At 46.3% G+C, this 25,994-nt stretch overlaps 2 protein-coding genes and 1 pseudogene across 2 annotated transcripts; 1 reads left to right on the top strand and 2 right to left on the bottom strand.

Annotated features, from left to right (window-relative positions):
- Positions 1-4,385: 4,385 nt before the first annotated feature.
- Positions 4,386-7,318, bottom strand: LOC120709066 (E3 ubiquitin-protein ligase RNF4-like). Its single transcript, XM_039994581.1, has 5 exons — positions 7,181-7,318; positions 6,178-6,540; positions 5,965-6,043; positions 4,980-5,110; positions 4,386-4,887 (listed from the first exon to the last, which is right to left on the bottom strand). Exons 2-5 carry the CDS (start codon positions 6,493-6,495, stop codon positions 4,669-4,671), a joined length of 747 nt encoding a protein of 248 aa, XP_039850515.1. The 5' UTR covers positions 6,496-6,540; positions 7,181-7,318; the 3' UTR covers positions 4,386-4,668.
- A 9,117-nt stretch (positions 7,319-16,435) lies between these two features.
- LOC120709065 lies at positions 16,436-19,932 on the bottom strand (annotated as a pseudogene).
- Positions 19,933-20,201: 269 nt separating this feature from the next.
- On the top strand, positions 20,202-25,952 carry LOC120709064 (sucrose-phosphate synthase). The gene is made up of 12 exons (XM_039994580.1): positions 20,202-20,701; positions 21,395-21,621; positions 21,792-21,855; positions 21,958-22,650; positions 22,792-22,920; positions 23,019-23,150; positions 23,398-23,574; positions 23,654-23,707; positions 23,799-23,861; positions 23,957-24,904; positions 25,268-25,395; positions 25,481-25,952. The coding sequence occupies exons 1-12, from the start codon at positions 20,384-20,386 to the stop codon at positions 25,767-25,769; spliced, it is 3,222 nt and encodes a 1,073-aa protein (XP_039850514.1). The 5' UTR covers positions 20,202-20,383; the 3' UTR covers positions 25,770-25,952.
- Positions 25,953-25,994: the final 42 nt, after the last annotated feature.

The following is a 25,994-nucleotide window of genomic DNA, read 5'->3' as shown; positions in this document are numbered from 1 at the left end:
TCTGTAATGTTTTACGTTGTTTCTTTGGGAGTAGAGTGGTACTTGTGTAACATAGGCTGGAGTGGTACCTTCCCTTAACAAATTGAAATGAGTCATTTAATTAAATTGTAGAACTGCATGATTGTACCTAGAAAAATTGAGAAAGACAAGGGACTGATTGCGAAATATGCTGGAATACCACTCATGGAAGTCAAATGGATGCCACGAGACCATATCCTACAGCGAGAACCCTTGTCTCATCAGCTTTCTCCCACCAGCTTAGAAAATTGCATATAAATCCCTTCTAATAGTAACGATAGTGTTCGAACAATTACAAGAGGAAAGGTGTATATATGCTTTGTTATCTTTAATATTACTACATTTATATTGTTAAATAGAAACTAAAACAGCCTATTTTACTTAACTATTTGATTTGTGCACTTAACCCCTCGTACAAAATAATGATTCAATTAACCTCTCAAGCCCCAATCCATTTAAACTAGAACCATTCATCCTAATGAAATTTGTCTTTATTTAGTTTCTCCTCATATAATTGTGGTTAATTCATCATGCCTTATGCTAGAAACACATATTATTTATCTAATATATCCATACATTTACATATATCAACCGTTATTAGACAGTCCCATCCTATGACAATTCCAGATATTTTGTGTCAGGGCACATGATGCTAACTTGGACCCAAAAAAATTCCAAAATTCAACTAGTAGGAGGATAATTTTGGAAAATCATAAGAGGGCAAATTGTCCCAACAAATAGATTAGGAGGTTAAATAAATCAAAAAACTTATTGGACCAAACAGATAAAGCAAAATTAGTACTAGTTTCAAAATGGTTGTTATCACAAGAATAAACTTCTATGTATTGTAAAACTTGTCAGCTACGAATCTCGAGAAGCACATGTGTGTTTAGTTTGGTCATCGAGGAAGGAGTTATCTCAAGGTGAACCCAACAAGGGGCATTGAAGATTTGTCCCCTCCTTTAATTTTCTAAATCACATAGAAAATAATCCAAACCTGAGAGCCCAATTTCACAAATTGTCACAAATTATACAAACTATGTGCTTATGAATTACGAGGAATCAACATGAGCTCAACAAACTTGTAATAAATATGTTAAAGATATCATATTCATGTAAAAAATATATATATTTGCATAAAGGCTTTCTGTAACCAGCAGTTCCTTCTGCCACAGTAGTAGACAGTAAGATAAGATCAATTATTATTAGCTAGAGGCCCCTCAAGGAAGCATAAAAATTGTGACCTTTTCAAGATGTACCATGAAGAAGTAACTTTTTATAAATTTATCTGTAGAAAGCTAGGATAAGTCCCCAGTTGGATCAGAAAGCTATCTCCACCACTAAGATGAAGTTATTGTGACGTGAGAATATGCAGAATCGAAAACATACCAAAGGAAAGTATTCCCATCATCTTCAAAGGCCACAACTCTCAGCCATCACCTTTATTTTATTTTCTATATGAGTGATTTTGTTTCATTTGACCGGCATGCAACATATAGTCTGTTATGTTATCGTCAGTCGTCGCTTGCAATAGAGAGATTAATATTTAATAAGGCATGGGTCTACATCATGAAAATGAACAACCCATCCTAATCAAGATATGAGAGAAGACAAAAAAAAAGGAAGAAAAATCCATGATATAATTAAACACTCCTGGCGTCGCAGATTGACGGGCAGCGCACAAGTTACATCGGAATAATTTTGCAAATCTCCCTTTAGAACAGATGGAATCATGAAATTCTTGTCCCTGATGAAACCATAAAAAACTTTACAGAACAATCATCTGGTGGCAATGAGCACTCTAGCTGAGAAATTATGGTTTGAGGAGGGACAGCGTCAGGATGCCCAGCCTGACAGCCATGAAGCGGCTCCATTTGGTAAAGATTCACGTTCTGGTAGGCAGCAGCATGCAAAAGGGTAGAGCAGCAACGCGTCAGTACCAGAATATCAGACAATTTTGCAACTTTGGTTGGGAGGTCGTTCGAGACAAGTACATGAACTAGGTTATCAGAACAGACGAAAAATAAAACACGATAGTTCAAGACAGGTTCATGAACTGGGACAAGTAATGGAGGAGACTGCCAAAATTTTGGCGGTTTTTGTTTATGAATTATTCCACAGCAGAAAAGGAAGTAAAAAAAAAAGGAAAGCATTTACTCACATATATTCTCATAAGCACCAACAGGAGGCTGATGGAATTTTGCATATGCACTAACTTTCCTGAAAAATAAGGTCGAAAACGTAATCATTTCATCCATTCGACGCCCCCTGACAACCGTTGAGGCCCAAACCGATATTCCAACTTTCCAACACAACAATACAACGGCCTAAACGCCGGTACACGCCGTGTGTTGACTTGATAAGCAGCCAAAGGAGACTTGCACACTGGGAGCAGACGTGATGGTGATGCCCATGGCATGCCGCAATTCCTACATGCCTTTAGCTGACCATATTGCTGATCCGATTTCGCAGCCAGCTGAAACCGAAATGTTCAGAGCTCACAGGCAACCTGGAAGAACAAGTCCAGTTCTGCGTGCTTTGCTACTTTTCTGGAGTTAATTAACATGAAAAAAAATGTTCGATATTCTTCAGAATATTTATCTTGCATCTAGAAAAGGGGATAAAACTTTTCGAATCCCCAAAAGTTTTTTTTTCATTTGCTGTCCAAATCCCAAAAGGAACCTTATACTAGAGAGAAACAGAGCAACCCAACACTGCCCAAACCACTCGAGAAAAATAAAGTGCATCCGGTTGCTAAAAAGAATTGCCCACTCGATGCCATTGGCGCCCTACTTGATAGATTAGCAAGGGTTTGCGAGGGAGGCGTTACCCGGCGGTGACGCAAATGGGTGGAGTGGAGGGAGACTGGAGGCGATGGGAACGTGCTTGGTGGCCGCGTGGTGGCGTCAACGTCGGCATCATTTGGGCCACCGCTTTCCCTTATCCCCGCGCCCACCGAGTGCCCCTTGCTTTGGGCTAAACTGGACGGCAACTGACAGGCACCCGCCGATGAAGACGTGTCCCGGTGTTGCAGCGTATTGTTCAGGCACGCAAGAATCGCTTTGATCGATCAATGGGCAGCGTCACAGGCCTGTGGTTCTTCTTCAGTTGATTGGCTGATGATTGATCGATGAACATCCGGGCCACGTTGTGTTTGCCTGTAGATTACTGCTCCTGCTTGGTTTCTATCAAGCTGTGGCGTGCTAGCCAATAGCAATAGGTGCCATTGATTTTATACGCTGATGAGTGATGACTATAGAAGAGGATGAACGATGAAGGCAGCAGTGGTTTTGTAGGAATTTCACAGCTGTTTCGCAAATGGTGTTATAATAATCTCAATGACTTAAGGAGAACCAAAAACTTCATGTGTTGTGTTCCAAACAAGACCTGATGGCTAATTCTTTGTTTTTCTCTCTCTGATAAACTGGTGGCTAATTTCGATCATGAACCTCATCTCATGATGCTAGCAGAATGATAATGGGCTGGTTGACCTGCCGATGCACCTCCCCCGGGCCCGGCCCATTGGAAGAGGCCGGTCCGGCTATGACTGTCCAAGCCCAAAACTTCGGATCAGGCCACGCGCCCACACGAGCAGAGGCAATGAAACTTCTGAATCTCATACGAACCTTTCATGGGCCCTGGGGCAGGTCTCCAAGGGCCCATGCTGAACGTACAGCCACGTTGAGTATGGGCCACGCTAATTTACGGCCGACCGTAGGGACGGCTCCTCTGTTTTTTTATAACCCTTTTTATCATTTTCTGATTAAAATGTTTTCAGAGAAATTTTTCAAGAAGAAACTTGGAGAGGGCTGGGAAAAATTTGACGACAAAAAAAATTGAAAGAGAATATTTTGATAAAAAATTTCAAGAAACAACTTTTGCATCGAAAACCAAGAGTTCGGATTAAAACAAATTTAGAAAACTTTTCCATCAAATGTCAGAAATTTCTTTTGCATAAATTAAAAAAAAAACAACAAAAAAATAGCTGCACCGCAGCCCTAGCCGCGCCGCTCCGCCGCCGTCGCTGGCACCTCGCCGTGCCGCGCCACCGCCGCCCCGCCCAGCCGCGCGCAGAGCACGCCCCGGCGCCTCGCCGCGCCGGCGCTGCAGCGCGTGCCGCGCCGCCTCCGCCCGCTCCACCGCCGTGCTTCCTCCGCCTCCGCCCTGGGAGCTCGAGTCCATCTCGAGAGGAAGGGGGAGCTCGGGTCCATATCTTGAGAGGATGGGAAGGGCCGAAGGGGAAGAGGAAAAAATAAAAAAGGAAGGGGAAAGGGAAAATTAGTCACCACTCTAGAGTTTCCAGATTGACCGTAAGTTTCCTAACGCACGGGCGACGGTAGATTCAACATTGGGGTTGAGTATGCACATGACAATATACCAGCGAAACTTCACATTGCACCACATTTCACATCCCAAACAGAAAGGATAAGATACTGCGTTGAACATAATAACAACACCCAAATCAAGATGATACTACTTTACCGAGGCTACAGCTTGGTATGATGTCCCAAATGCGAGGGCAAAACCACTTGTTAAATCGCAGTACTACTCTATGCTATCGATAAGCCTCTCTAAATAGCTCCGACATACAATCGCCACAATGTGGTGAAGATCAGGTGCTGCAGAGCTTGCTCCAAAATGACTATCGGATTACTCCGTTGTCGGGAGGTATACCCGGTGGTGCTGGTTTTTATTAAGGCTCTTTCGGCAGGTAGGGCACTTCTTCTGAGCTTGAATGGCAGCCTTGATGCACTTCTGGCAGAAAATGTGACCGCAGACAGTGGATGTTGCTTCTGTCAGCTCATTCATGCATATAGGGCAGGTGAACTTTGGTTCCTTCGGAACCTCCTTCACAGGTTCAGGGGGTGCCTGGACCAACATTGGTAGAATTATTTAAGCAATCAATACAGAGCTGATATTTACTGATATTACATTGATCGAGTTCATTGTAGAATTCTTACCTTGAAGAAGTTGACTTCTGGTGTGTCCACTAAACTTATTACAGGGCAAGTGCTAGTTGCTCTTAGAGGCTGATACCTGCGGTTTATGCCCAGGGATAGCAGTGTGTTCACATGCTCATCAAGAGCATCCCCTAAAAAGAATGCAACATGTGCCAAGTTATTAGATACTCTATGAAACAGAAACAAATATGTTAAAGTCTTTTATATTATATTTCTACAAGCTTGGCATACTTGAGCAAAGTTAAGAACAAAAATCTATAAGGTAATATTTAACACTTATTTTCTTAGAGAAGTAAGTGCATTACTAAGACTATGATCATATTACCTAAACACTTAGCGCATGCACAACTGACCAGGCAAACCAAAATTTCACAAGGCAGACTGAACCAACTGAAACAGGAAAAGAATAATAATACTGTGCTCCATGGTCACACAGCTTTTACTACGATGGTTCTTGTATACATTGATATCCAACACCACTATCGCAACACAGAATGGTTATGTGAGCATGCTCATGCTATTTACCTTCAAGTGGAACAACACCAACCAGATTTTTGGGGTTCAAGTCTTACTTTCAAATTTAGCCCATTGAAAGACATCGATTGCAGTAAATGAAGTGCTAACTTGCTATGTGAACCATGTACCATGTGGAAGATATCAGCTATATCAATAAGATTCTGCTGCTGCATGGGCATCTAACAAGTAGCCACATAAAAAAAAAAGAGCTACATTATGACATACTAACACACATCACAATTTTTTTTATGCTTAGCAAGCTGAACTGTGAGTAACAGAAGTTACATCATGAATAGCAGGCAAAACATCACAACTACTAGAGAATGAAGAGGAGGGCAGTCCAGCAGAGCAGAACTATATACTACTGTATCTAAGATGAAAATTATGAGTTACTATACAAAATAACTGGACGGTTGCATTCAAATGACAGGAATGGTTCAAAAAATTCATGCTGGGGATATCATCAAACCTGCTGGTTCTGGGTTCGTTTCAGAATCATCATCTATTATCACAGTAATACGTTCCGTCCTGGTCGACTGTTGTCTTGCCTGAAACTTTAAAGCAAACAACTTGATTATCAGTGTCATTCTTCCACCTTAAACAATCATATAAGAAACAAACTTTGACTAAACTAAATAAGCAAATGTACAAAGAGACACTAGAAAAAGGCACAATAACATACCTGAGGGAGTGATCTTGAAGAATGGATAACAACATCATCATCAATGGCTTCCACATCAATGGGGCAACTATGCATGCCAACATGTGGCTCATTAGTAGCAGGTGGCATGCTACTGGAAGCCTGGCTGTGTGAGACAGGCATACTGCTTGAAGCTTGGGTGTGTGAGACAGGCATAATGCTCAAAGTTGAACCCCCCTCACCAGCCCCTTCAGCAGGGGGGCAGTTCAGGTCAAAAGGCCGTGAAACAAAAGGCTGTGAAAGCAACTTAGCCGTCCGTCGCCTCTTCGGAATCCGCCTTCCAGCACCGGGGGAGTTCATAGTGTTGCCGTAAAAGATACAGGCTTGAGCGAAGCCAACGGAACACTGTATGTTTGTAAAGTTCAGCATCAATTACAAGCAAAATTCCAACAGTTCTGAAATGAAGGGATAAAGAAACAATATTTGTTCTTGGGATGGCATGGTACGACCTATCTAACATGATTTCAGAACATAGACCAAGATTATAGAACAATGGAAGCGTCCTTTACCCATCTTCTCTGTAGGAATGGGCATACATAGCACATATGGATACATAACTGAGATAAACTGCGCCAGCTCTAAAATGAATCATCTGGGAATTCTTCCCCCCACAAGACCGACTCCGATCAGGAAAACGAAATCAACAAACTCAATCGAACCTTTTGAATAGGCCTCTTAACGCCCAATTGCCTTCCTAAAGCACCAGGCACCGCTTCAAACAAAAGGGGCTAAAAAAATCGCATCTTTCCACCGCTTTCCCCAATTCCCCAACCCCTAAACATTTGGGCGCAGAGAGAAGTCAAAATCCCCTCCCAAAACTACGTCTTTCGCCCAGAAATCGTCCAAACCCCCCCAAATCCGACATAATCCGAACATTTCCTCGCCCCCCACCTCCATCCGACCACCAGAAAAAACAGAAAAAATTGGGGAAAATCCCAAGACGTACAGGAGGATACAGGGACATCTAGGGAGAGGCAAAAATTACCAGGAACGAATCGAGCCCGTCGTCTGGGTCGCGAGGAGCTACTAGGGTTTGTGGTTGCGAGCTGGCAAGAAGACTTGTGGTTTTTTTTCCTCTGCCCGCCGACCATTTCGCCGATTTAAATAAGAAGCCGGACGCGGACTGGGGCGTCAGCGCAGGCTGTGACGCGGCCGCGTGCACCGGGTCTACAGTAATCTCATCGTGGCCGTTCGACCGCGTGGAGATCCGTGCGGGTACCGTTCGGTTCGTGCGCCCGGTGCAGGGAGGGAGGTGCGCAGGAGCGGGAGGGTGGTGTGTGAGTGTCGCGGTGAAGTCTGGAAGACATACTGATGTCAGCGCCTACGTGCAAATTAACGGGGCAGTTTGGGTGAGTGACATGTGGACCCAGGACCCATCTGTCAGTGGAACAACCATCCTGCTTGACGTTAGATGGGTTCGGTGGACGGCTTTACAATGGGCACAAAGTATACAAGCTAAACTTTATGCGGTATAGTTTGATGAAAATAAAAGGTGATGCGGAAAGTCGGTAGGCGTTGCCCGATTTTAGAGCATTGCACCGTTTCCCAAATTTAAGTATCGTGATAAGAAGTAGCGAAATTACGCCTACTTTACCGGATGTTTAGTTTGGTCTGTCTTGAAAGAAAGCAAAAACGCCCGTAGGTTGTCATATGCTTTAGTATTCACCTAGCTCTTTTCTGATGCTTATCAAAATATACTAGCCATATTTCATGATTGATTCCTACACGTTCATAATTTTGGTATGACTTTGAAGGCTGCCCGTGTATTTGTTGTCACTTGGTATGCAGTGACGAGTGGCCATCATCATTTCATATCGGCTTCTTACTTTCTCAGTTTGTTTTTGTCAATACAGGTTGTATCACCTTAAATCTGCTCTTCTTGCCCATCACAAATGGAGTGAACCTTATTCACAAATTTGAGATTATTAGATATTCTCTTCTTACTGTGGAGGATACTGGTGGCCCCAACGAGCTTATTGAAATTGAATGGAACCTCCCAAATCCTAGTATCGTTTTGGCGGTGCAAACAAAAGTTCAAGAAAATTGCAGTAAACTCTTTGAGCGCATTGTCAGTGGGAGTTGAACCATGTGTTGAGCCTCAAGATGGCAATGGGTACCCGAAATCTGAGTATCCGACAGGTTTTACCCGATAAGAAGACAGGTATGGAACAAGTTTTCTACTTGTGGGTACGTTATTAGGCAAAATCCTTTACCCGTCGGGTAGGCGGGTACGGGTGTGGATGCATACTACCCATATCCGTCTACCCGCGGGTAAAAAATACCCGCAGCAAAAAATTGAACTAGTCTAAATCCCTAACACATTTGAGCCTAGATAGCTCATAAATTTGATCCAATTAAATTAAGCCAGCCTAGTATATATATTGGGAGCCCTCCTAAAACCCTAACCCTAGTCCCCTCCCTCACTCCACTCTCAAGTTCCCAGCCGCCACCCTGACCCCGTGACCCGCAGCCGCAGCGCCCCCCTCGTGCCCTCGCTACTCGCATCGCGCACCCTCGCCCCTAAGGTTGGATATCGAGCTGGCTCGGCTCGGCTCGGCTCAGCTCGAGCTGGCTCGTTATGATAACAAGCCAGCTCGGCTCGGCTCGATAACAGAGCGAGCCAAAACCTTGGCTCGGCTCGGCTCGTTTGCCAGCTCGAGCCGGCTCGTTTAGCTCGTGAGCTAGCTCGGGGACGGGAGCGGCACGCAGGCTTGGGTGCAGGAGCGGCGCGCTGGGCCGCCGGCCACGATGCGGAGCTTGGGGGTGGGGCGTGCAGTGCTCGGCCGGAGGCAGCCGCCTGCCCTCCTGGCTGGCCGGCCGGCTGGGGAGCGCTGGACGCGAGGAAGGTCGAGGCGGGGCTGCCAGCCGTGGTGCCGTGCCTGGGGGCGCTGGCCGCGGTGCAGCGCTGGCCCGCTGGGGAGCGCCGGAGGCGACGAGGGTTGGGGCGGGGCCGCTGGCCGCAGTGCTCGCCTGGAGGTGCGATGCGGAGAGCTGCGGCGAGGAGCGAGGCGTGAGGGGCCATCACGGCCATGGCGAGGTGGATGCACTAGGGACCCACGGCATGGCGCGCGGAGGGCTGCAGCGAGGTGCGAGGGGCGGCGGGGACGATGCGAGGCGCGCAGCCGTGGTAAGGCCCAAGGCGCGAGGGGCGGTGGGGACGAGGTGAGGCGTGTGGCCACGGTCCCGCGGTGCAGGCTGCTGGCATCTCCACCTCGGGCACAAGCACAGGCGAGCAGCAGATTGGGGAGAAGAAGGTGAGATTGTGGATGCGGATTGCGGAGTCCCCGAGCCAGCTCGAGTGGATAGGGTTAATTGGCCGGCCTGCAGCTTGCTGCACTGATCAGCTCGTTTGGCTCGCGAGCCAGCTCGAGCTGGCTCGCGAGCTGGCTCATTATTGTTACGAGCTAAAATATTAGCTCAGCTCGTTTAAAAAATTAAACGAGCCGAGTCGAGCCAAGCCACTAACGAGCCGAGTCGAGCGAGCTAGCGAGCCACGAGTTTTTCGTCCAGCCTTACTCGCCCCTCGCATCACGCGCTGCCTTTGCCTCTCGCCCTCTTCCTCTCTGTGTCCACGCGCCTTAGCGGCTGGCGCCCCCTCGGGCTCGCAGGTGCGCAGGTTAGGCTCGCCGGTCGCAGCCTCGCCCCTCGCCTCGCGGGTTGCGGCCTCGCATGAGCCCCTGCAGCTGCAGCTCCCATCGGCGCGCGCCCACAGCTGCAGCTCCGCTTTTGATGCCTTATCTGTTAATTGCATTTGTGAACTTGTTGCCTGTTGAATTGCTAATGTTTGTTGCAATAAAGCTTGGATGAATTGCTAATGCTTGTTGCAATTAAGTTTGGAATGATTTATTTTTTATGGGAATGTCTCATATTTATATGTAATTGTCGGGTGTGCTTTTGGGTGCGGGTTACCCGTCGGGTATAAATTACCCGCCGAGTACGGGTATGAAAATATTTTCTTGCCTGTGTTCGGGTACGGGTAATCCGATGAGTAAAATTTAGTCTTGGTGGGTACGGGTATAAGTGGCTACTGCTCGTTGGATATGTACCCGTTGTCCTCTTGAGTTGAGCCGCCGGATATGTACCTGTTGCCATCTTGAGTTGAGCCGCGAGACATGATGCCATACGCCCCATACATGCTTTGGACTAGAGCCACCCATTGCATGCACCGTGCTGCATGTTAATCAGTTTGGCCCCATGGATGACCTGTTACGTCCTTTGTTATTTTAAAGGACTTTGCATTGTATCACTGGTTTACTTTGCCCCCATGGTCGCTTTGACTTTTGAGAGATGCAAACGGCGCGTGGATTCACACCACAGTGTAGCCTTTTCACACTGGCTGGCTGACTCTGCTGTCAAGTGCGATGCTTCACGTATTCTCGATGACTTGGATGCTTTGGGCCCATACGATGGTTATTGTGCAGCCCCGACCGTTACTTGTATTGGCCTAGTAGACTCTTGGGTCGAAATCACCAGGGTCGCGTGTTATTCGGCCCGAGCAGGCCCATGTATGCAGCAAGGTGGGCCATGTATGTAACACCCCGGGTGTTTGCACAGTAATTTAAATAGGTGTCTGCACAGTAATTGTGTTTGTTGATATGCATCTTGTGCTTGAAATGCTTAAAAAGGATTTTTTTGTAATTATGAGAGGTTATATGTGTAATTATGATTTTATGCAAGGTCCTTTATATAGTTATTTGTGTTTATAGCTTTTATGGAGGGTGTTTGTGCAAAATTTCAGTGCATTTAATGCATGGTAGTCATTTTTGCTTGTAAGTCTACATTTGAAGTGATTTTGCATTGAAAAAAGACAAATTTCCTAGAATTCAAAATCCCTTCAATGTTTTTTTATTTTTAGCTCTTGAATCTTTGGTCAAATAAATTTTTGCACAACATCAAAGTTGTAGATCTTGAAAAATTGAACAACTTTCATGTTGGGCACTTTTCCATTTGAGCTTTAGTTTAAAAGTTATTGCTGGTTTACAGAGAGGTCCCTGGAACTTTTGGTAATTGCAAAACGACCCTTTTCTTCCACCTCCACCCCCCTGCTCTGTTTTCTCTCTCGCCGCCGACAACGCCGCCCGCCACCGCCGTGGAGCGCCTTCCCGGCCTTCCCGGCCATTAATTCGCCGTGCGCTGTCACCCACGCGTCGCCCCGGAGCTCCTCCCCCTCCTGTTGCCTCGCGCTGGAGCCTCCATAGCCGAGCCACGCCACCCCGGCGAGCCCAGAACCTTCTCGCGGCCGCCACCGCGACGCCGCCGTGGCGAGCTCGCCGCAGAGCCCCAGGACCCCTTCCAGCGCGCGCACGAGCACCTCAAAGACCCCAGCGACCTATTCCTCTACTTCTTTTGCTCTCTCCTCGCTCCCACGCCATAGAATGCCGCCGCCGCTCCACCCCGTACTCCGGCAAGCTTGACGCCGCCGCGGAGCCGCCTCACCGCCGCTCCTCCGCCCGCTCTGACCCCCTAGATAGCACCGCCTCGCCCCCGCGCAGCTCGCCCACCCTTTCTTCCTGCCAATCCCTCACCGGAGCGCCGCCTCCGCCGTTCTCCTCCGCCGCCGACCGCCTGCTCGCGTCGCGCCGCCACCACAGGCCACCCCGACCTTGATTTTGGGCATCTACCGGTGCGCCGTGGTCCCCTGTAGCTCCCACGCCTTGTTCCCCTCGCCGCCGGCGCTCGCCGTCGCCGGTAAAGGCCGGTCAAACCTCGCCTCCTCTCTCTGACCAAGGCCAAGGACCGCGTGTTAGAATTTGGAAAAGCCCAGGGGGCTGTCTGCGAAGCTCTAGACTCAGAGGAATAGTGCTCTAAGGACTTGTTTGTAATAGTTTGCTGTGATCTTTGAAATTCTAGATCAATTCGTAGAAAAATTGTAAAATGGAAAATATTGCTGTTTTGGAATCCTCTTGAAGAGCTCTATGCAGTAGAACCAGAATATGTTAGGCTTTAGTTGCAAGTTTTTGCTGTAGATTTTGATTTGTGTTACTAGGTTTATAAATACTAGTTATTTACTCTTTTTCTTATCTGATGCTTGAAAGCTGGTATAGCTATGAAATTTTTGTGGTAGTTTACTCTTGTTACACTAGCTTTGCTATAAAATTTTCATGATCAGTTCTCTTGTGTAGCTATTTATTTGATTTAATCTTTGTTTAGTAGACTTTAATCATGGTAAATAGTTTATGTTCTTAATAAATCGTGAAAATATTTCTGAGTGTTCTTCTGGAGTATATTAGCTTGTCCAGGAAGTTTGAGCCTTAGTTCATGGCTAGATCAGGGGCTAAAAATAAATCTTGCTAATCTGTTGTCTGTTTTATTTATTTTGTCAGATTTATTTCGGTGTAGATAAAATCATGAAAAATTCACAGTAGATAGATTATCCCTGTGTAGATATACTGTTAAATTTTGAGCTTCTGTTTTGATCTATTTTGATATGTATAATTCAAGCTTGTACTAGGTGTTGCCTGCATAAATGATTTATTGTGATTAAATGGTTACATGTCTTGATATGATTTTTGTAGGGTAGATTACTTTGTTCATGTTCTGTTTAGTGTAATTTTGGTAGATTTTATTACTATTTGTACTCTGAGTTGTTGTTTTATTTACAAACCATGATTTAATCGTATAGGAAATCACCACCACTCATTTTATGAAGTTAGTTAACTTCTTTTGTGCTGTTGATCATGATGCCTTGTGTAGTTAAATTTGTTATTTAACTACTCTATAAACGATTGCCCATGTTTGTTTATAATGTTGTTCTTGCATTGCATATAGACACGACTGCCTTATCGGACGGGACGTACGAGCTAATCCCGGAATCTGACGGAGGTGATCTCGAAGCTCAAGTAAACACTGCGGAACTAACTGAAGCCCCGGACCAAAGTTCGGAAGAGCCTAGAGCTGAAATAGTTAGCAACTACCGAGAAGGCAAGCCCCGGACATAACCTATACTTCAAATTAATATCATTTACTGTATTATTTTACTTGTGCATTTACAGTTCATAGGAGTTGAATTGAAACCCTAGATGCATGATCCTAGGAACCTATGTACTGAACACTAGACTTGAGTTCGAATAATTGCTAAGCTTATAGGACCGGTAAAAGTCGAGTGATTGCCTGTCACTCGCGAGCTTTATAGGAATTGATTGTTTACTTTCTGTTATCAATATAAGGAAGACGGACGGGGTTGTGTTCGATATCATGACCTTATGTGATACCCCGTCTGTGTTGATGAACTTACTAAGGTCGCGGTGTGTGGTAGTGCCGGTTAAGTTTTTGAAAGTACTAGCCACATGCCGTAAATATGGTACGCGGCAAGCCTAGTAGCCGATTGGACCGGGGAGTGGATATACCTTTCACTCTCTCAGTAGGGATAGGTTTTATTTTATGTTGCGCAACACTACGACTTCAAGGGACAAGGTTCGGCCTTGGAGCCCTGTAGTCGGGGAGAGTGACCCTATCCACAAGCCGGAAAGAAAGGTCAACGGTTGTTTGGGAATGACCCGACAGTGTTCCAGACGTGTGTGTTAGGTTGTCCTTGCAAGGTTGAATTTCGATTCAGAATCGTCCGCCTCTCACGATGAAATGAGACTGCTTAATTGATCTGCCACACAGAGTAAGAGCAACAATATTCTTATTAATCTTGATGTTTGCTTAGGAGTTCCACCATGATTGGATAGTAGATGCTTACATAGAATGGTTAATCAACTAGAATCTTGAAGCTAAAACTTGAAAGTAAGGACCTACTCTTTATTGTTTTTCAGCAAAGGAAAAACCAGAGCCTTACAAAGCCTTGCATAGTCTAGCTAAGGTGGGCTACTTATACCCGTTGTCGGTTAAATCTTGCTGAGTATTAGAATACTCAGCCTTGCTGTTGAAACCCTTTTTCAGGTATGAGTTTTGAGGATCAGATCGCTAGCTTGACCTATCCTTGCTCGTTGCCTCATGGCTGGTCCGTAGAGTGGGATACGTCTTCGGCCGGCAATGACTATGACGAGTGATACCATGCTTGGGCTAGCTTGGTATACTTTTGCGACGTGTTGTAGTCATCGTGTTTCATCTTCCGCTGTTTAGACTCTGAACTTATAATCATAGCTTGTATAACTGTTATTTAAGTTGGCTTTGTAATAATGTGTTTAACTGGTTTGTAATCATTATTATGCCTGAGTTGTAAAATTGTGGTTGTAATATCTCTGAACTCGCCTTCGTGCGGAGTATGCTTGTTCGATCCAAGAATCGGTAGTTGTATCGGGACGTTACCCGACAGACCAAAAATTGTTCCGTTTGAAGTGCGTTTAAGCTAATGTTGCCTTTATGGTGATGGTTTACGCACTTGAGCCGGGATAATTTAGGCGGTTCTGCCACAATGTACAAGCAAACATGTTCTCGTAGCGGTCGGGGCGTACACACAGTAACAATATACGCAGGTACATTATACGGAGTACATACGTAGTATGCTGTCGATAGGCACAGCCCGGAAATCCCTGTCGAAGGAAATCTACCATACCAGGCTGGATATGCTGTGAATATTCCGGCGACAGCGCCGCACAGCGAGTGCCGCCCCGACGGAGATGAGGGACAGCGACGCGCCGGCGCAAGAGGGCCTGCGCCGACGGCGAGCGGTTTGTCCCCGCCTCCCTGGACGCCACCTATGCCGCGGGATGCGCGTGTCACTGCCGCCGGGACATGCGTTCGGCGCGCCACCGGCGGCATGGGTGGATCTCGCCCGGGTGACGCAGCGCGTCCACATACGTAAGCGACCATCGCCCCCCCCCCCCCTCACCAGCCCTTGTTTCTGTACGAGTTTCAAGGGGAGGGGGCAATGATCGCATGCCACTTTGTCCTTCAGCACAGATGACATACCAAACGGGAGGACATCTCCTCCCTACCACCACCAGCAAAAGATAAAGGGATGTTGACGCTTCTTAAAGCGCCAATTTACATACCGCAAGCGCACGGATCGTGTAGCTTTTCCCTTAGAGTATTCCTCCAAGGTTTATCAATTCACGGAACAAGTGTATTACTATGCTTAACTAAGCACTAATGATGTTGGTAAAAGATCTATATTGAGTGTATGAATGTGAAATAGATCTAATCTAACCAATCTAATCTAATCTAGACTAGTGAGCAATGGTAGGTGTGTGCACAAGATATGAAGAGCATTTGTCCATAGGGTCTAGGATCACTAGAGATGTAATCGCCAAGCAACGAAGAACGGATCTAATCTACCAAAGGTGTGTTCCAAGATCAAAATCTTTCCCTCCCGCATACTGTCACTACACGAGGATAATCGGTAACGAATCAACAAGAACACGATAGTTGATGTAATCTAAGTAAACCATGCAAGAGCAAAGCAAACCCAAAGCCAAGTTGCGAACTATTAGGCATCAAAGCATCATCAACAAGAATCATGATAGATCAATCTCATAAAGGATTTGGCAATTACAACTCAAGATCTCCTTACAACCCCATGAACAAACGAGGACTTTACCCCATGAAGCTAAGCGAAGCGTAGTCGATCATGGTGACGAAATCTCCGGCAAGAGATGTATCCCTTGCTGTCCTCCAACTTGCAGCGGCGCCGAGGAACGATGAGGCCTCCGGTGTTGCCTTTCTCTTGTGTCTAATTCGAATGTATCTCTGGATGCTCTTCTCTGTATCATCTCGATCTTTTCTGCTGCCCCTCTGCGATCCTCCTCTTTGACGGCGGCTTCGGGGTATTTATAGGCAGATATGGTCGGTGGTTTTGGTAAAACATAGATTAGGGTTGACGCATACTTCGTGCTGAAGAAAACTGAGACCGGTTGGGCTCCGAAATGGGCTAGGCCGGCCGGCCCAAGAGCTCCAGGCCGGCCGGCCTGGGCCCTTTCTGGCCCCTTTCGGTCCCATCTTTCGCGTGTGGCCTCTTCCTCTTATTCCTCATCTTAGCCCAGTTGTAACTATGTGTCAAAACATATCTGAAAATGTCAAATTTCCTGTCAAAATGCAACATGCTCCAAAATCCAGGACAAAATCGAAAACGGTCAAGTTCGGGTGCCAAGTGGCGGGTTAGTACATGAATCATCCCGAAAAATTTACCAAAACAACTCCTAATTATATAGTAAAATGGGTACTTAAGGAGCGCCAACAAGGGTCTTGAGCCTACACTGCTAAAAGTTCCCTACTGAAATACAGATAGATTTTGGAACTGGCAACGCAACCTTGCAGATCAATGATACTACAATTACAGCACAACAAGCGTGAGTTATCTGCAACAGCGTGCTGCCCCGCACGAATTTGAAACTTCATCGGTGTGAAGTTCTGAACCTTCCAGACTACATTTGTACTAGTGTTCGACCAATGACAGGCTACGCAGCGCATCTGTGATTATTATGACGGATACATACAGTGGAAGTCACTGTAAGGTACAACAACAGAACATGTACAGACTATGTGTAATGTTCCTTTACTTGCCACGGGCTGTTTGCTCAGTTTGTATCAGCTTTGTTTTCGGCAGCCTCACCCTTCAGGAAGCGCGAGAACCACAGGGCTGATGCTTTGGGGTGCCTGGAGAGCCCATTCTTGTAGTCCACATAAACACTGCCAAACCTCTTGGTGTAGCCCATAGCCCACTCAAAGTTGTCCAAGAATGACCACGCGAAGTATCCTCGGACATCAACTCCATCCCTGCACCAAACAATTGGTTGCATCAGTCATTTTGTTGGCTGAACGCTCATAGTAGTGTGGTGGACTGCAAAAACAGCTTACTTGATTGCTTGTGCAACTGAAGCCAGGTATCCTTTGAAGTAACTGACTCTCGTCGTGTCATTTAAAACCTGCTCTAGTGTTGCGGACTGATCATCTTCCTCATCCATGCCTACAGGAAAGAATCAAGGTAAGGCCATTCAGATTATCAGTTATTCAGTAGAAGAAAAGGTTATCACTTGTGCAAGCAAAACTCATCATTTGTAATGCGATAAGAAATATCACAATAGTACATTTCAGTTGTTATATTTCTGAAATTCTGAACTCACGCCCTAGTTTATTCCTATCAATTTCCATATAATATACTTTGGACACATGGCTGTCAAAACCAGATATTTGGAACTGTCCAGATTTTTGCAGGGCTCACAGTTCAGTTAGAATGCAAGTAGGATCGAAGTTGGAAATCTATTTCCAAATATGAACAAATAAGACAATGCATACTCTTGCTACCAGTGCTGAGCATGTTAACCAAGACTCCTTACCAAAAAAAAAGAAAGAAAAACACTATACTCCTGTCCTTTTATTTTCTTCTATCCTTTTATTTTCTTCTGTCCTTTTATTTTCTTCTCTTTCACAGCCTTTCAGGGCTATGTGTGGGGACCATTTTTTACATTTTCGTTTACCCTTTAACACAATGATACACAGAGCTACTTTGTATTTGAGAGGGGAAAAAGACAGTGCATACAACCTATAAAATGCATCTTGCACTTGCACTTGCACATTCAGCAATACGTTAAGTGGTGCAACAGGTATTCGCAATTTAAGTTTCTTTTAGCACTTCAGCCTCCGGTAAAATACTAATTGAGTCATTCATATGCTATGATTGTAAAAGAGTATCCTATCTACAGGAAAATGAAATCATAAGAATAAAATAGGGGCATAAAAGATTTCTATCTTCAACCTCGATTCATGTGAAGGAAAGACAAAAAAATGTAATGGTATTGACTTCAGCAATTTGAGATTTGAGTCGTGGCATATTTGTAGAATTTCCTGTCATAATTTATTCTGTACCATGCCACCAGTATCAGATGTCCCACGTTGTTTTATTTTCATTTGGGAAGTATGGGATCCTTACCATTCTCAGTAATATAAATTGCTGGATTATCATATTTCTTCGCTATATAATTAAGTAATTTATGAAGGCCCCAAGGAACTATGAAAAGCCATTCAGATGCAGCCTGCACAAATGTTGAGATGATACGTTAGGAGAGACCCATATAATTTACACATAAGTAGAAATAAGTTCAGTTCAGACCCTTTCACCAATCTTTTCACCACTATTCCATTTTTCTGCCAAAAGAATACATGTCAGAATAATGATAATACCAATTTGCAGGCATGATTATGAATAAGTCTAAATTTGATCAAAGATGACTCAGGTAAACTGCAAACATAGTAGTTCACACACTTGACCCAATTAGCAATATCTCTCTTTGTACAGATATCTAGAGATAAGATTAGATTCTATTGCTGTAATCTCCTAACTTCCAGGATTGTAATCTCCATCCCCAACCTCCTCCTTCAGCCCTTTTTTGGTTGAAGTTGTACAATGTTCTTGGCTTCTTGCAATAGGCCAATTGCCTAACTCCTATAAAGTGAACACCCATGGCTAGGATTGTCCCTCGCTCCCCTCCCTCCCAAAAGATGATTTGGGTATGCTACTAAAATACCCACATTTTGACCTATATTTCTGGAGTCATTCACATTACATCCTTTGCTTTTCCTCCCTCTCAATTCTTTTTCAGACCCAAGAAAGGAAGCTGAGGGATGTAAATTTCATAAAATTATTTGATTCTAGACAACAATTGAATAATTAGCATTCTTGAACACCTCTGGTGTCAGCATACTACAATTTTTCTTCGTAGCTGAAGTATAGTACCTATTATCTCCACTTGTTGTACTTGATAGAAATAAATATCTTCTGGATTCTGACGATGGGCAATGAGTCTCGAAGTATAATGGTTTAGTCCAATAAACTCAATTTTATTCCTAATGAATTCTTTCTCTTTCTCTGAGAATGTTGGAAGATCACTGCCCAGCCACTCACGCATGCTTTCTGGGAAATCACCAAAATATATTGGGTCCAGGAACCTTTAAGGAAAGGAAAACTTGTCAGTGGACATCATACATCATCCTATAAACACAGAACCCAGTATGCGCGTTATACTACATAAATTTGTATGTTCCGTAAAAAAGATTTATGCCTCGCACAGGTTAAAAATTCAAGCACAGTGAGAAAGGTAAACAACATTGGAAAGATATTGCCCAAGTTGAATTGTACTGGCATTAGGAATTTGAACAGCAACATACCATCCAAATTGAAAGTCAATCCTCCGCTTTCTCTGAAAACGGTTCTGCCCATTCACAATCAACGACCAGCCCTACTTCACCACCTTGTGCTGCCTATTTTTGTAGCACGTAAAACCATCAGACAAACAAAACATGCTGACAGCAAACTGATGGAATGAAGACCAGAGTACCAAGTACCACTATTTACAATACTGGTGGAAATAAGATGAATTGTACTCTGTCCCACACTTCCAATTCCGTTCTTACAAGGAAATTAGTGTTTAAGCATGAAAGGGAAGGGGAGTAAAAAAAAAAGAACCCATATTAACTGACAATTAGTGACCAGCTCTTTCAAGAATACTGGCCAGGACCAGGATCCACATCCTAATAATGTAAAACGAACCTTGAATTTTCTTCTATAAACATCAACAGCAGCAGCATGAGCCAAGATTTGGTGATGGGCGGCCAAGTAGCATCTAGCAGTTTCACCCTCGCATCCTCCGGGTGCAAAAACTCCAATCCCATAACCATTAAATGCAGTTTGGAGAGGCTCATTGAGTGTCATCCAACACTTTACTCTGTCTCCGAAATTTGCAAAGCAAGCTTCTGCATACAATGCAAAGTAATCCCTGGGATATTTTGATGGTGAGAAACTCATACAAAATACAGCAAATCAAGCTGCAACCACTCTTGAAATAAACGATTGTCTTGAAATCCCATGCACTCATCCATTTAACAGTTGTTAGCATGCGGGGGGCCCAGCCCGCGGCGCGGCGGCTGGCTGACCCGGCGGGCCCGCCCGCCCACGTGTCAGCCGCGGCGCGCCCCTCTCATCCCCCGCGCCCGCCCACGTGTCGGCCGCGGCGCGCCCCTCTCATCCCCCGCGCCGCTCCTCCCTCTCCTCCTCCGCGAGCGGCCCCCCCTACAACCGCGGCAACCGCATGCGCGGGAAGTGCGCGCCTTTTCCCCTTCTTCCCCTTCCCCCTATTCTCTCTCTCCCTCGATCGCTTCCGGTTAACACTCCACCTCTCTCCCGGGCGCTTTCTCCCTGCCCCGCCGAACAAGGGAACCGAGAAACGGCCAGGGGAACAAGGGCTCACGCGAGGCGCAAAAGGGCTTCCGGTTAGTGCTCGTGCAGTGATCCGATCGAGAGCGGTCGGGGATGGCGGGGAACGAGTGGATCAATGGGTACCTGGAGGCGATCCTCGACAGCCGCACCGCGCCGGGCGGAGGCGGAGGAGGGGGTGGGGGTGGCGGCGGGGATCCCAAGTCGCCGGTGGCGGGGGCGAGCCCCCGCGGCCCGCACATGAACTTCAACCCCACGCACTACTTCGTCGAGGAGGTCGTCAAGGGCGTCGACGAGAGCGACCTCCACCGGACATGGATCAAGGTCGTCGCCACCCGCAACGCGCGCGAGCGCAGCACCAGGCTCGAGAACATGTGCTGGCGGATCTGGCACCTCGCGCGCAAGAAGAAGCAGGTCCCAGTTCCCATCTCTTCTCTGTGTTTCCTTTATTATCAATTTTTTTCTGAACATTTGTTCTGTATATAAAATTTCATTCATCTCTGAATTGTGTTATTGCTCTTTCTAATCTCTGTTCCTTTCTCTTTCCTCGTGACCGTCGTTCCCTTGTGATTTCTTTCCCGTCTGTTGGTGGCCGTTCCGTCAATTTTTAGTGTTCTTCTTGGCGGGGGATGCTTATTAAATTGAATCCTGCGTGCACAAATTAAACGTTTGAGAACAATTCTGATACTCTTTATATAAACTTGTGTTTGATTGAAGTTTAGATCAGACATGTATGGCGCGCTGTGCTTCCATAAATTCAGAACTGCGTACTTAACTGATGCCATATATCTAAAAAGAAACTTTAGTTTGGATCTCCGCTATCTCACTGTTGTGCGTAGAAAGGTATCCCTCTACAGCATGTAGCATGCATCAAGGCGGACACATGCTGCTCACGGTTTAAGCTTGCTTTCCCTTTTCCTTTTGTCGAAGTCGAACTCAAGGTGTTGGCTGTGAGCACAGAGAGTTCTGCTTCTTTTTTTCCCCGAACACCCAAAAAGCTTTGTGTGCCAAATTCACAGATGAGGCAGGCCGTAAGTGGGCCAAACAGTTCTGTTTGTTTGTACCAACATTAAGTTTGCTGATACTTCTGAATTTTGCTATGAGCAGCTAGAACTGGAGGGACTCCAGAGAATGTCAGCAAGGAGGAAGGAGCAGGAGCAGGTGCGCCGTGAGGCAACGGAGGACCTGGCCGAGGATCTGTCGGAAGCCGCGGACACCCTCGGCGAGCTAGTGCCGGTGGAAATGGCCAAGAAGAAGTTCCAGAGGAACTTCTCTGACCTCACCGTATGGTCTGATGACAATAAGGAGAAGAAGCTTTATATTGTGCTCATCAGGTCTTAACACCACTTGAACTTGCATATTGCTGCCCTGTTAAGTAATTTATCTAGCTGTAGTTGCATCCTAGTACAGAGCTTAATACTTTAAATATTGGTAATATTTTTAGGATAAATAATGCATCTCTAATCCATGGAGTTTGAAAAATTATTGCATTCTTCTTTTGCAGTGTGCATGGTCTTGTCCGTGGTGAAAACATGGAACTAGGTCGGGATTCAGATACAGGTGGCCAGGTAAACATCATTGTTCTTTTACTCAGTAGGAACCTTCTGTTGAACCAAGTTTTTTTTCTTTTAGTTTCGTGTCTGAGTGTAACTGATCTTCCAACATCGCAGGTGAAATACGTTGTTGAACTCGCAAGAGCGCTGTCAATGATGCCTGGTGTGTACAGGGTGGACCTCTTCACTCGTCAAGTGTCCTCTCCTGACGTGGACTGGAGTTATGGGGAGCCAACTGAGATGTTAACTACCAGTTCCATTGATGGAGAGGGGATGGGTGAGAGTGGCGGGGCGTACATTGTGCGCATACCGTGCGGGCCAAGGGATAAATACCTCAAGAAGGAAGCATTGTGGCCTTACCTCCAAGAGTTTGTTGATGGAGCTCTTGGGCATATCCTGAACATGTCCAAGGCTCTGGGAGAGCAGGTTGGCAATGGGAGACCAGTCCTGCCTTATGTGATCCATGGCCACTATGCCGACGCTGGAGATGTTGCTGCTCTTCTTTCCGGGGCGTTGAATGTACCGATGGTGCTCACTGGTCATTCCCTTGGGAGGAACAAGCTGGAGCAACTGCTGAAGCAAGGGCGCATGTCCAAGGAGGATATTGATTCAACCTACAAGATCATGAGGCGTATTGAGGGTGAGGAGCTTGCCTTGGATGCGTCAGAGCTTGTCATCACGAGCACAAGGCAAGAGATTGATGAGCAATGGGGATTGTACGATGGATTCGATGTCAAGCTTGAGAAAGTGTTGAGGGCACGGGCAAGGCGCGGTGTTAGTTGCCATGGCCGTTTCATGCCTAGGATGGTGGTAAGCATTCAAAACTCAGTTGTAGCAAGTAGTAGGCACTGCTCATCATCTGGCAAATAGGGTACTTGTGGCGACTTATGTGGTTAACAAAGAATTGCCTGTGTCATCTATATTGTGGTGATTGGAAAACTTTCTTGGCAGGTGATCCCTCCTGGAATGGATTTCAGCAACGTTTTTCCAGAAGACATTGATGGAGATGGTGACGGCAAAGATGATATCATTAGTTTGGAGGGCGCTTCACCGAAGTCAATGCCCCCAATTTGGGCTGAGGTTGGTGCTTGATTCTTAATCCCTCTGCAGACCAACAAAAACTACATTCATAGGAAGCATAAATCTTAAAATTACTGGATTACAACTGCTTGTGGCAGGTGATGCGGTTCCTAACCAATCCTCACAAGCCGATGATCCTGGCGCTGTCAAGGCCTGACCCAAAGAAGAACATCACCACCCTCGTGAAAGCGTTTGGAGAGTGCCGCCCACTCAGGGAACTTGCAAATCTTGTAAGCAACTGTCAATCTGAAGCAGATTTTTCATAAGTAAATTCAGCCAGTACTACAAGTGTCTCTGTCTACGTTTGCTAGAAGAAAAATTAGCAGTACAAGCTGAGCAAATAAAGTTTGTAATTTAGAATTTTCAAATATCAAGTGCTCATGATCACAATGTAGGAACTATATGAAACCTAACATTTTTCAGTAGTTGCATGAATCATTGTATTGGCATGGTAAATGAATTTTGCTGTGTTTTCAGACTCTGATCATGGGGAACAGAGATGACATCGACGAAATGTCTGCTGGCAACGCAAGTGTCCTCACCACAGTTCTGAAGCTGATTGACAAGTATGATCTGTACGGAAGCGTGGCATTTCCTAAGCATCACAACCAGGCTGACGTTCCAGAGATCTACCGCCTTGCTGCCAAAATGAAGGTTTACTGCATACCACAATCCTTCATTCAACTTTGGCAACACACTTCTCAACGGTATATTGTGGCTTTGTTCCCTGCAGGGCGTCTTCATCAACCCTGCTCTCGTTGAGCCATTTGGTCTCACCTTGATCGAGGTCAGATTCAATATTCTAACCTCAAAAGACTTTTCCTATTGCCTTCGGTGGAGGAAATCAAAATTGACTTCGGGAGATGTGTGGCTTTCAGGCTGCGGCACACGGACTCCCGATAGTTGCCACCAAGAATGGCGGTCCTGTCGATATTACGACTGTGAGAATCCATGTTTTGCACATTAACCCCGTGAAACCCACCACTATTCACTTGTGAAAACAATGCTTAATTTTCTGCATGCATGGCACTGGCAGGCATTGAACAACGGGCTGCTCGTTGACCCGCACGACCAGAACGCCATCGCCGACGCACTGCTGAAGCTTGTAGCAGACAAGAACCTGTGGCAGGAGTGCCGGAGGAATGGGCTGCGCAACATCCACCTCTACTCGTGGCCGGAGCACTGCCGCACGTACCTCACAAGGATTGCTGGGTGCCGGTTGAGGAACCCGCGGTGGCTGAAGGACACACCGGCCGACGCTGGCGCTGATGAGGAGGAGCTCCTGGAGGACTCCATGGACGCCCAGGACCTTTCGCTTCGTCTGTCCATCGACGGTGAGAAGAACTCCCTGTGCATTAATGAGCCACTATCATCGGACCCGCAGGATCAGGTGCAGAAGATCATGAACAAGATCAAGCAGTCATCGGCGCTTCCGCCATCCCTGTCCTCGGTCTCAGAAGGTGGCAAGAACGCAGCCGAGGCTGCCGGCAGCGTCGTGAACAAGTACCCAGTCCTGCGCCGTCGCCGTCGCCTGTTCGTCATCGCCGTGGACTGCTACCAAGACGACGGCCGCGCTAGCAAGAAGATGCTGCAGGTGATCCAGGAGGTCTTCAGAGCGGTCCGGTCGGACTCCCAGATGTCCAAGATTTCAGGGTTTGCTTTGTCGACTGCGATGCCGTTGTCCGAGACGCTTCAGCTTCTCCAGCTCGGCAAGATCCAAGCGACCGACTTCGACGCGCTCATCTGCGGCAGCGGCAGCGAGGTGTACTATCCTGGCACATCCCACTGTATCGACGCCGAAGGAAAGCTGCGCCCAGACCAAGACTACCTGCTGCACATTAGCCACCGTTGGTCCCATGACGGCGCGAGGCAGACCATAGCGAAGCTCATGGTTGCTCAGGATGGTTCGGGCGACGTGGTTGAGCAGGATGTGGCATCCAGCAATGAGCATTGCGTCTCGTTCCTCATCAAAGATACCAAAAAGGTTGGCCAATTATTTAATTTAGAAGTGTTTCTTTAGATCTGCCTACTTATAATCTATTGATGTAGCGAACGGTCGGGCGGCCCAACTGGTTAGCCCGGCTCAGTAGCGTCGCCCCCACGAGGTCGCGAGTTCGAATCCCATGTGGGACGAATTTCTGCCTCGTGGGTAAAAAAAATCCCCTCGCTGTGCTCGCCGAAAGGCTTGGCCCTCTCGGGCATGGGCCAGGGTTCGGGGGTTTTTCCGCGGCCGGGAGAAGCCGTGTTGCTTCCTCTTAATGAAAAACGGTGGGGTCCGTTCACCCCCGGTCGCGTTTTTTTTTATAATCTATTGATGTACGAGTCTGATTTTTATTTGACTGGTTAGGTGAAAACGATCGATGAGATGAGGGAAAGGCTGAGGATGCGTGGTCTCCGATGCCACATCATGTATTGCAGGAACTCGACAAGACTTCAGGTTATCCCTCTCCTAGCATCAAGATCACAGGCACTCAGGTAAGAATATGCACCATGTAACTCAAAGCTATTGTAGTATTTCAGACATCAAACCGTCAACCTGTTACCCAAAATTCCGTTTCAGGTATCTGTTCGTTCGCTGGGGTCTGTCTGTGGGGAACATGTATCTGATCACTGGAGAACACGGCGACACCGACCAAGAGGAGATGCTATCTGGGTTACACAAGACGGTGATCCTCCGGGGAGTCACCGAGAAGGGCTCAGAAGCACTGCTGAGGAGTTCCGGAAGCTACCACAGGACAGACGTGGTTCCGTCCGAGAGCCCCTTGGTATCTTACACGGCTGGTGATCTGAAAGCCGACGAGATCATGCGGGCTCTGAAGCAGGTCTCCAAGACTTCCAGCGGCATGTAAATTTGCTGCTAGGAAGGCTGGTTTCTGATATTATTTTGTTGCTCATAACTGAAAAGGCACTCATTTTGACCTTTTTCTTCGCTACATAACTTAAGAACAGTACGACTGTATACACTGCTAATTTCTACTGGCTGCACACATAATTGTGAACAGTGATAAATAATATTGTGCTTCTTGAAGATCTGTTTGCCAGAGCATGCAAGATTGTTTACTGAAATATTCTCA

The sequence above is a fragment of the Panicum virgatum genome, chromosome 5K (assembly GCF_016808335.1).
Source record: "Panicum virgatum strain AP13 chromosome 5K, P.virgatum_v5, whole genome shotgun sequence".
Lineage (NCBI taxonomy): Eukaryota > Viridiplantae > Streptophyta > Magnoliopsida > Poales > Poaceae > Panicum > Panicum virgatum.
This window is presented reverse-complemented; position numbering and strand designations above follow the sequence as displayed.

Coding starts and splice junctions, on each gene's coding strand:
- LOC120709066 (XM_039994581.1), bottom strand. CDS start 6,495: ATGAACTCCCCCGGTGCTGGAAGGCGGATTCCGAAGAGGCGACGGACG. Junction 6,044..6,177: donor CTTCAAGATCACTCCCTCAG/GTATGTTATTGT, acceptor TTAAAGTTTCAG/GCAAGACAACAGTCGACCAG. Junction 4,888..4,979: donor CAGAAGTCAACTTCTTCAAG/GTAAGAATTCTA, acceptor ATGTTGGTCCAG/GCACCCCCTGAACCTGTGAA.
- LOC120709064 (XM_039994580.1), top strand. CDS start 20,384: ATGGCGGGGAACGAGTGGATCAATGGGTACCTGGAGGCGATCCTCGAC. Junction 22,921..23,018: donor TGCCCCCAATTTGGGCTGAG/GTTGGTGCTTGA, acceptor TGCTTGTGGCAG/GTGATGCGGTTCCTAACCAA. Junction 23,151..23,397: donor TCAGGGAACTTGCAAATCTT/GTAAGCAACTGT, acceptor CTGTGTTTTCAG/ACTCTGATCATGGGGAACAG.